The sequence below is a fragment of the Anopheles darlingi genome, chromosome 2 (assembly GCF_943734745.1).
Source record: "Anopheles darlingi chromosome 2, idAnoDarlMG_H_01, whole genome shotgun sequence".
NCBI classification, from domain to species: domain Eukaryota; kingdom Metazoa; phylum Arthropoda; class Insecta; order Diptera; family Culicidae; genus Anopheles; species Anopheles darlingi.
In genome coordinates, this window is record NC_064874.1 from 2910001 (window position 1) to 2920672 (window position 10672).

At 49.5% G+C, this 10672-nt stretch overlaps 3 protein-coding genes across 7 annotated transcripts in view; 1 reads left to right on the forward strand and 2 right to left on the reverse strand.

The window, feature by feature from the left end:
* Nucleotides 1–2286, forward strand: part of LOC125952757 (ubiquitin carboxyl-terminal hydrolase 32) — a 13944-nt gene extending 11658 nt beyond the window's left edge. For all 5 annotated transcript variants that reach the window (XM_049682444.1, XM_049682440.1, XM_049682443.1 and 2 more), the window contains 2 exons: nt 4–648; nt 721–2286. In XM_049682444.1, coding sequence (XP_049538401.1) covers nt 4–648; nt 721–993 — 918 coding nt within the window. In that variant the 3' untranslated portion in view covers nt 994–2286. The remainder of the gene's footprint in view (nt 1–3; nt 649–720) is intronic.
* Nucleotides 2287–2378: 92 nt separating this feature from the next.
* On the reverse strand, nt 2379–6086 carry LOC125952765 (arginine/serine-rich coiled-coil protein 2). Its single transcript, XM_049682467.1, has 4 exons — nt 5907–6086; nt 5533–5709; nt 4321–4623; nt 2379–4245 (listed from the first exon to the last, which is right to left on the reverse strand). Exons 1-4 carry the CDS (start codon nt 5973–5975, stop codon nt 2596–2598), a joined length of 2199 nt encoding a protein of 732 aa, XP_049538424.1. The 5' UTR covers nt 5976–6086; the 3' UTR covers nt 2379–2595.
* Nucleotides 6087–6286: 200 nt separating this feature from the next.
* On the reverse strand, nt 6287–10118 carry LOC125952782 (COMM domain-containing protein 4). The gene is made up of 4 exons (XM_049682493.1): nt 9921–10118; nt 9764–9856; nt 6887–7027; nt 6287–6804 (listed from the first exon to the last, which is right to left on the reverse strand). The coding sequence occupies exons 2-4, from the start codon at nt 9764–9766 to the stop codon at nt 6337–6339; spliced, it is 612 nt and encodes a 203-aa protein (XP_049538450.1). The 5' UTR covers nt 9767–9856; nt 9921–10118; the 3' UTR covers nt 6287–6336.
* Nucleotides 10119–10672: the final 554 nt, after the last annotated feature.

A 10672-nucleotide genomic window follows, 5' to 3' on the forward strand; every position in this document is an offset into this window, starting at 1 on the left:
TAGATTGTACACCTTAAACGTTTCAACTACGTCAACGGCAAGTGGGTGAAGTCGCAAAAGGTCGTCAACTTCCCGTATGAAGACTTTGATCCGACTCCGTATCTAGCGTCGGTGCCACAGGAGACTATTCTTCGGCATCGCGATCTTTTAGAAGGTGTTGGAACGTTGCGTGGCGATGGTCGAAATCATGATTGTCACGATGAGTTTGTTGAGTTCGATCGTGAAATGTCGATGATCGACGAGGCTGGCGATGAGCTGTCCGTCGGTTCGTTGCAAGTAAATGGTATAAAGGATCATGATGCTGAGGAGGAATTGGAAGAGGACATAGAGGTTGACGTACAGGATAGTGAAGCACGGAGCAACAGTATTATCACACCGGCGATTGCAGGGACGCATCATGTTGCTTATGCGCGTCAACGGAATGACAGGGAAGAAGATGTAAATGGTGGCGCAGGTAGTGAGAGTGGGCTACGTTCCAAATCATCGGCTTCGGTGCGTAGTAGTGATTCAACGCGACGTCAACGATTGGTATCCACCAGCCTCACGAAAACACCCGTGGTTGATGGTGAGCTGACCGATTTTCATCAACATCCTTTGAAACCGGACTGTGATCCGTTCGAGTTGAAGTACCAACTGTATGCGGCAGTGGTAAGTTCGGGTGATTATTCCTTTTTTCCAAGTTTTGCTTCAATGTCGCATTGCGCATGTTTTCATTTTTAGTGCCATTCTGGAATGCTCAACGGAGGTCACTACATTTCCTATGCAGCTAATCCGAATGGTTCCTGGTACTGCTATAACGATAGCTCATGCCGCGAGATACCGACACGACCAAAGATCGACCCCAGCACGGCCTACTTGTTGTTCTACGAGCGGCGGGATCTAGACTATGGGCCGTTTCTGCCGAAGGTGGATGGCAAACAGGTACCGAGCGAAAGCCTACTGGATGCCGATGACAGTGATAATGAGCTAAAGAAAATGTGCTCATTAATGTGAGCCCTTGGAGTGACGGAGTAGCTAAAAATGCCATTTTTGTATCGCGTACGAGAGTCGGTTAGCGTGTTCCATACTAGCGAACGACGGAAGGTGTTAGGTTAGCGAAATTCTGATGAAACGTAAGGAAAGATATATTCGAATGTTTAATCACCGGTCTTGGTCCGACCGACGACGAATCGAATAAGTTTTTCGTAATTTATAAGTGTTTCGCGTCACACAACACGCTCTGCGCTATTCCCTCCCCATATACTACTTACCAAAATGCAATACGGAAATGAGCGAATGTTCGAGCAACAATCGGATCGGAAACCTCTCTGTTAGGTAGTCGGTTGCCGGAGCTTTAATTACATGTATGCTTATGATGTGCGTGGTGCGTTCGCTCTGTATGCTTGAGATGGTGTCAGCCCGATCGGCGTGGCTGGGATACTATGATTTAGAAGCAGGGTGTGTTTTAGTTTTTTGCTATTGAAACCAATTCTCCCTTACATACTCCATCAAACGTTATTTATGTTATGGTTTGCTACCGATAATCTACAGTTAGTGAAGCGTATAGAAGGTACGGCCAGGGAACGGCCAGGCGAGCACGACTGGTTGATACAGAGCGGGACTGTGATCGATAGCAGCACAGCGAGAACATTCCGATCTGCGACACTCGCCTACTACGGAAGCGGACCGAAAAAGACATGCTTTGGCTGCCTTGTTCGATTGATGCAAAGCTCTGTCGTCCAGTAGAACAGTGCGTGAATGCTGCGTGTACTAGTAAGACTTGATATTACCTGTAACTGGCCAAGGCCACGGTCATCGTGGGACGACGTGCTTGCTTTATAATGGATCTTGGTTGTTTCTTGTTTCCTATTTCCTGTTTGTTTTGGTTTATTGGTTGTAAGTGAGTGACTCAAAGAGGAAAGCTATGGATGAGTGGTTCCAGTGGTCGCGTCATGATGAACCTCGCGGTTCCTTTGTTAAATTTAAATGTTTCTATTCCATTCGTGCATGTTAAGTTTGTAGATAGGTGTGTAACCGTACATTTCATTCCTTGCATCAATCAAAAGGGGGAAGGTGAATTCCTTTCAAAAATTGTTATTTTCTCGCGTGTCGAAGATGCTCGAGAACGTCGCGATAGTGATTTATCATGCTTATATTTCCTCCATACGCCTAGTATGAGATAGATTACCGAAAGAGGCCGAAGAGGAGGGAAGAAGGAGAAGAAGTAGTGTGTAAGAACTGCGCTATGTCGGCATAATAAAGCACAGTTGACCTCATCACATACACCGTGATTGGTGTCAGAAAGGAGCAGCGAGGATGAGTGAATAATCGCGTGTCATCTGTTTGCATTCCGTTCGGATGTTTCATTCGAAACCAGAAAGACAGCTCCATTTGTAACTCCAAGCGTTGTGGGGACTTGATTTGGGTTTATATTTCATCATTCAACATGTGACCATACTACTCGCGTTCTACTCTCGCGACACACATTAATGGCTACGTACATCTCTCTTTCATCTTCGACAGAAGTTTAATGCGTCGCCCCGATAATTCTACGCGGTTTGAACCGATGGCCTTACGTTGTATCATTAATCGCACGGACATGCCTTTGTTATCAGCTTAAAATTGACGAGCCTGCGAGCTGAAGCCTAATCCAACACCTCGCATCGTATGTGTCACTTGTCGGGCCACCTCGTACTGTTGTTCCATGGTAGAGAATAGCTCCTCTTGCTTCTTAATACTATCTCCCGTCAGCGGTTTACCGGCGCTGGCTGGAGTGGCACTAGCACCACCGCTCGCCGTACTGCCGTCACCTGCTGCCGACTGACCACCATGCGGTACCGATTGTGACGTGGAAGAGATGGACGAGGAGGATGGCATGATACCACCACCACCACCACCACCGGCAGTTCCTTCCTCACCCGCCTTTGGCTGAGCATCTTTCACACCCATGAGTCTCAGGAACTTGGAAGCCACCTTACCATCGGTATCCTGGGCGAACTTGGCCTGCTCCCATTTGCTAATATTGGATGACACTTCTTTGCTCTCGGTCGATTTATGGCTCCAGAGTAATTTGCGCTTCTGCACCTGATCGGCGTACCGTACCGGATTCACTACACCCGGGTTGTAGTACGAAGGAAGTGGCACACTATCGACAGCCTTTTGGCTTTGCTGCAACACATCGATGCCCATCTTCTCGAGCTGAGCCGCCTTGGCGTTATTGCGGAGCAGCGCAGTACGCGACAGAATTGTACTGGCCGCATTACTGACTACTGCATCGAGTGAAGCCGTGCTGCTGACCAGTGACTGTAGCGGTTGCAATGGTTGCTTGTTCGCTTCATTGGAGAGATTTAGTTTGGCCGCCACGGCAGCCGGTATCAGAGAGTTCAACAATGGCGGAGGATTTGTGGGGATGCTCATGAGCGATGGTATCCCAGCGGTAGCGCTTACACCCCCAACACCGATCCCCCCCAACAGGGCTTGAGCTGCGGGTGGTGTAGGAAGCAATGATGTGAGTGGTTTGGGTAGCATCGGATCAAAGAACCGGGTGGGTGTCGGTAGCAGACCACCACCACCACTTCCTGGCGTAACAGAAGTGGCCGGTAGCACAGGGGTTCTGCCGATCGAGCGAGTCGGCGGAGACGATCGGGATCTGGAACGGGATCTCGAGCGTGATCGCGAGCTACGGCCACCGCGTCCCCTTTCTTCCGGAGACTGACGCGACCGGCGGGTGTTGCGGGAGTCCCGTGAGTTCGACCGGCGACTTCTACGACGATCTTTGTCGTATTCATCGCCCCGTTTATCACCCCGTCGATCGTCTCTACGATCATAGCTACGGTTACCACCACCTCCATCTCCTCCTCCTCGTCGATCATCGTTCCGATTATTGCTCCATTTGCCACCGCTACGGCGAGCCGAAGCGGTGTCATTACGGTTGTCACGACGATCGCGATCATCATCTCGATCATAGTTGTTGCGATTACGATTATTGCTGTGCCGCTCCTTATCCCGGTTACGGTCCCGGTCTCGGTCCCGCTCACGCTCACGCTCGCGCTCCCTCTCACGATCTCTTTCGCGTTCTCGCTCGCGCTCCCGGTCACGATCACGGCTGCGTTCCCGGTTGCGGTTACTACGCTCCCGGTCACGGTCCCGTTCACGGGTTTTACGATCTCGCTCGCGGGAAGCACTGCGATCGCGTCGTCGACTAGCGGACGGTTTCTGCACCGGAGAAGACCTTCTCCTGTCATGCTGTGATGGCTTTGATGGACTCTAGAAGAAGGAAGATACGAAACCAGAGTATCAGTGAGTGTCATAGCTATTAATTGACCCGCTTGTTCCGCTTACCTTGCTTTTGTTTCTGTTACCACCGGGTGATGACTGACGACGACGCCGACTTTGACTCGATGATGGCGGTGTAGGAGATTTTCGGTTCCGGCTACTGCTCTCGATTTTAGCATCGTTGGATGATTTTTTATCCTTCGTTCCATTTTTGCTTCCTCCTTTCAGCGGGCTGCTGTGGGAGCGACGAGATTTCCTAGAACCAGAAGCCGATCCGGAATCCGAATCGGACGATGAAGAACCGTGTGCATCGTCATCGGAGGAGGAAGATGACGAAGATGAAGACGCCGAGCCAGAGGATGATGATTTCTATAAAAAAATAGGGCAGAAAACCGGGGGCGGTCGTGTTGTTGTGTAAAGTAACCCAAATCCCCTTTCCGGTCAAGCCGGAAATGGAGGACTTTTGCTTCTCTACACAAGGAGTCGCGGGCTGCCTAGAGTCGCGGGCGCGAGCGCAATGCTTTAAGAACAAGGTCCCGGTCCCGGGGGGGCTTTTTCGTAAAACATCATCGCGCGCTCACTTTTCAAGTGCGGGAGTTTGCTTGCTTGCGTTCGTTAATTTGCTGGAGAAACATGGGGTGTGTGTGAATCGGTGTTCCGGTTTGGTACAATCGTGGTACTTACACTAAAGGATCTTACCCCATTGTACAGGCCAATGCGTGACCACCGTACGTACTGCCCCCCTTCTCTTCATCATCACTACATCGTGCATTAGTGCTTCGTGCTCTGCCACGAGATGATCCTTCGAACTTCGAACGGCAGGCTAGAGGCCTCGCGGGCGCACCACCAGAGATGCCGGCGCGGCGATGCTGGTTCATTCAAGGATGTTTTTGTGTGTGTGTGTTTGTGTGTCTAGGGGGGGGGGGGGGCTGTGTATTCGGTTTGCATTTCTTTTTTGCTTTGTAGAGAAGGGGCTGCGACACAACAGAGAGCTGCCTGTTGTGCCGCGGATTGTGTTCAAGGGGGGGAAGAATACGCTTGAGGTATTTTCTTTGGACAACAACAAATCAGGCGTCAGGATTATTATTGGCAGTACATTTGTGGAGGGAGTATATGAGGGTGGCTTTTGGGGGGATGGGGGGGTGGAGATCAGGTTGATCGTGAAACGGCAGTAGAGAAACACGCGCGGACAAATTTAGAAAAACCGCGCCGCAGATCGCATAGACAGAGAGACAGAGAAGGAAAGATGGCAGACAAAAAGACGGGAATAATAATTACCTCATTCTGCGGGTGTCGCCGCTTCCGGGACTTCGCGGTCTTCGGTTTCGGTTTCGTCGCTGCTGGCTTCTCACGCGGGTGACCGGAGCTCCTGGCTCTTTTTCTTTTCGCTGTCTGCGACTCCGACGACTCCGAGGAGGACGCGCTCGACGATCCGGTTGGGGATGCGGTCGGTTCCTAGGGGGAAGTCAACTATTCAGGACATATGGCAAGATGGGCGAATTGTATTATTAAAAGTGGTCCAACTAGCTCGAGGAGGGACTTTTTTCTTTTCTGTTTTTGACCGCCCAGCTTTTCCGCGGTCTACCCCGCGCGCTTCTCCTCTGTTCACCATCACGTTCCGGACCGAGGAGATTTTGGTTTGCGAAATTTACCCGCTTTGCCTCGACATCCTGCGATTCTTCCTGATCCGAGTCCGCGTAGTTACGCAGAAGGGAGTCCATTTTTCCCGCACAACACGGCCCTTTTCGATTTTTCCTGCGATTTTCTTCGATTTTCCTGCCTTTTTTCCGCCTCGACACCGCGGGAGGTTTTGCTCGATATGTGCTGAAAAGTCTCCGAATTGTCAGCGTTTGCTTGATTGGCAAGCGATGGAAATGATTTTCTTGTAGTCAGCAAACTCGTTTTGAAATCAAAATTAATCGTTATAGAACAGAAATACTTGCTTGAAATATTTTTACTGTAAATGATTTGCTTGCATAAACTTGGCTAAGCAAATATTCGCAAAACAGCTAAATGCTCGTAAAGGGGGACGAGATATTGAAGGAATGTATATCTATATATTCTAAAACTTTTACATGAGTTTCACTTTTCATCGGAATATTTTTTATCAAAGTTGTAGTTCTCCATCGTATCCCGCACGGCTTTCAGCTCGTTCAGCAGCAGCAAGGCATCGTTCCGATTGAGATTCACGGTGTGGCTCGTCTTCCTGGGCAGCCCATCCACTATTTCGTTCTGTATGCCCAGTTTCAGCTGAATGCAATCGATCGTGTTCTTTGGAATGCTGCACTCAAAGCTATCGAGCTGATTTACGCTCAAGCTGTTGTCCCGCAGTGTGGCACGTATGCGCTGCACGTAGTCGCCCAGCAACCGGCACATCGTGGCTGTATGGTCCTTTGGGAGTCCCAACTGTTGCAGCTCGGTACCAAACACTGCCGTATCCGTGCGGTGCCGTGCTGCGCTGGTCAGCAGAAATCGCAGACATGCAATCGCTCCCTTCGGTGCATCCCATGAGCCCTTGGTGATGGCGTAGATCTTCGAGAGATCACTTTCCTGTGAAAGCGAGCCAGTCAGAGTGAATAGTTAGTCAAGGCATTCTAGGATCCCGGGATGCTTGCTCAAACAGTAGGCTTACGGGAATGTCGGCACCGAGAATCGATTTTGCGGTGTGCTCTCCGAGCTCGTTCAGCTGATCCGTGGTGAGCTGCGCCAGATTGGAATGAATTTCGGCCAGCACCCAGTCCGGACAGTCACCATCGCCACAGAAGCGAAATTTCTAATGGTGGGACCGGGGAAAGATCGTTAGCTACTTAAAAGTAAGTTAATCATTCCGCTACTTCCGAGATTTGTGCACTTGCAGACAGGTCAAACTTTTCGACGACTTCATTAAACGTAATGGATCATTTAATGCCCCTCGCTTTTTCTAGGTAGTACTTCACCGCATCGTGTCGCAACCCCTCCTTTTAATTGCCCTATTCGATGACGTATTATCTCCTCCATGCAGAACTGCCTGGTGGGTGGTGGCCCCTCCGGATTGAGGTCGCTCCACAAATGACAAAACTTAAATCGAAACTTTTGCATCGCCGTCACCAGTCGTGGCCCTGCACAATAAAACCGGTACCACGCTGCTGGCAGCCTGATTTGACTTCGTCACGCGAAATGGCACCACGACCACGGCCACGGTAAGCCGGCTTGCAGACCAGCTTCTCCTCCTGCCACCAGCTCCGGCTGGCGGATAAGTATGGGCGTGATAATTTTAAAACGAATTTTCAGACAAACTCCCTTCCCAACGGAATAAGATGATCAATGCCATGCGGCCAGGTGGTGTGAAGGCGAGAAAAGTGTCCGCCCGCCTCATCGATTCCGCTCGGTTGAGCAGATTTGATTGCTACAAACCTTACTGTACCTTAAGTCCCTCTACTGGTACCCCCCATGGGACATTTGCATTGCGCACGTCCGTTGTCCGTGCTTCTTCGAAACCACGCTTACGCCGCGCAACCCACTGGGATGGACAGCTGGGACAATGGGTGAAGGTGTTCATAATGGTGTAAATCTTAAAATCAAGTCCCTCCCTCACTCCCCTCCCCCCGGTACAACCACCCCGGTTTAATGCTTTGGTGACAAATTGTAAGGAAGAAGCACTTCAATCGTTTGTAATTGTCAGCAATCAAGGATGCTTCGAGTGGCGCTGGTATCAAGGAGCAACCCCAGCCAAACCCGAGAGGGTATAAAAAGGACACTCCAGTGGCAACAGGTGCGCCAGTTTGCGTTTAACCTCTGAACCGTTTGAGTCGACAGGAGCAGCGGCAGCAGCAGCATGTATTCCTTGCGGCACCACCATTTTGGTGGCTGATTAGGTTATCGTCATCGAATATCGACTGTGTGCCAAGGACATTTTTTCTTCTCCAAAAAAAAGATCGTACCGGAAGTGACGAGAAGTGAGAAACGAAAAACAAAAATTTAGTGGACACGTGGTCGAACAGGAAGTGAAACGTGTTTGTGCGTTTCCGGTCCCTCTTTCCCTCCCAAAAACCCTCGACGAAGTGATGGCCATGTTCTGTTTACTGTTGGCAGCCGTGGCGTTCGTGCTGGCTAGTGGGCCACGCGTCTGCCGCTGTGATCGACCGGAGTCAATTGGTCGCAATACTTTCGACTGGTATCGGCACTACGAGGATGGCAGCAATTTAATTCCGGTTACAAAGTTAGCGGCACTCGCGGGCCATTCTCCACTGTACCTGGCGGCACTACAACACGCGTCCACCAATCCCATCGAGATGGTGGTTCTGGAATCGCTGGTCAATCGCTACCGGAAGTATATGGTGGACAAATTTGCTCGCTTCGATGACGTATGTGCTTCTTACGCGCAGCTAGACGAGGATATGTCCACCAGCGAAGGGGGCAGTGGGGCTTTCGCGGCCTCCGAACAGAACCCTTCGCCGTCCGTGGCAGGATCAGACGAAACGGTGCCCGCTGGTGGAAAGAGTAAGTGCGAGCGAGCGAGCGAACGAGCGTTGAGCGGAAATCAATTGACCATTTGATTCGATTTTTGGAGTCGCGCTTCTGTAGCTTCTGTTGATTTACGGTCTGGTAGGGTAGGCAGGGGTAACTCCTCGTTTTCTCGTTCTCCAAGTGTCCGCGGTGTGTTTATTTTCGCGTTTGTTGACCGACGGACGGTTGCATTTTAGTGAGATTGCTTTTGCCGGTACAGTGCGCAGAAAGGGGTGGCCGTTGCTGGTGCTGGCTATGGTGGTACCGTTAGTTGAATTAATGTAACGCAATCATGCAATTACGTTGTCGGTGTCGTCCACACATGGTACACGCCTGTTCTGCGCTGCTATCTCGATCGTAGTAGCCGTGGGGGGGCAAAATGTTATTAGAAATGGTCTTGAGGGACTCTGTTTTTAATGTTTCCGTTGTTTTTCAGGTTACACCGGCCAACGGCTGGATGAGTCAGAGACCCGAGCGATGGAAACGCCGGATGGAGGGGATTTGTGCGGTAAAAGCGCAAAATACTTCTACCGTTGTCTGCAGGAAAGGATCGACGATCCACAATTGGCTGCTATGATCAACGCCTACTTGGAGGCCAACTGCTATGGTGGAGAGATCGCACCGCTGCAGGGTACGATGCCGAAACGGGAGTGGCCACCAAAGTACGTGTCGAAGCAGAAGTTCCACTCGTGGGGTGGAAAGCGCACGGGGACGGTGCGTGCCCACAAGCAGCCGAAGGTGGTCATAAGAAATCCGTTCCACTCGTGGGGCGGCAAAAGGAGCGATCTTGCCGGTGTGTGAGCTGCCGCTGGTGGTGCTCCCTCTCTGATCTGTCCGCTTTGGTCGTGCGCTAGTTCCGCGGTATAAAATTATTCCCATTATTCACGTAAGCGATTCGTAATAAAATCTTCTTCCCTTCAGAGCAGCCGGGGGGGGTATCTCAATAAACGTTGCGTTTCGAGCCAATCCCATTTCGTTGTTCTGTTTTCGAGGTTCGAGGTTCTAGAAGGTAAAAACTACTTACCATTTTTAGCCGAAGTACCAGAAAGGCACGAGGAGTGTTTTTAATGTTGGTTTTCCGTAATCCGAATTGCAGCAGATCTTGCCGTGATGACAACTGAAAGAGGAATTAGATCGTTAAGGCAACTGATCCTTCCAAAATCATGAACTTTATAACATACCGGTTTCCTTTTGGGACACCCAGATCTTGGACACGGATTTCTGTACTCCCCGAAGGCAAAAATATTTGGAATCCCTTTCCGGCCTGGTAGCAAGTTATTTACACTTTCCCGGCCTACTTTTCCAACAGGAACGACGTCGGGGGTTGCAAAAGACTTGAATTTGTTCTTATCGCCGTTGTCTTTATCACGAAATTAGGACAAAAAAGGTAATAAAATTTAAATTTTTTGCAACAATTTCCAAATCAAAACAAAGTTACAGTGCCATGTAGGTCAGTTTTAGCATGAAATTTTGTTTTTTTATGAAAATTTCGTCTTTTTTTGTACAAAATGTGCATATTTTATCGACCATCACTGTCGAATAGTTTATACTATACGGGTTTGGGAGTCAAGCACCGTTTTTGTTTATACTGTACGGGCTGGGAGTTCATCTGACCGTTGAGATTTTTTAATTTGAATTTATATTTTAAAAATAACTGTGCTTTTTTAATTTTCTTAATTTCTGGTTTTTCCACCTAATTTCACGATCAAACTCACTCATAATTTGTTCAAGAATCAGATTTTTTAGTGTTAATTAACCACTCCTCAGGGATCGGCATTTTTTTTCTATCAATCTATGTTTTTTATGTCAACATTACCCCTCCTCCCGCTCTTCCCCGTCCATCCTTCGATCCTTCTTTGTGGGATTAAAATATCACCTCTACATTGTGCTCCTGCTTCATTCGGAAAATGCACGGATGTGCGGGATGCGATGC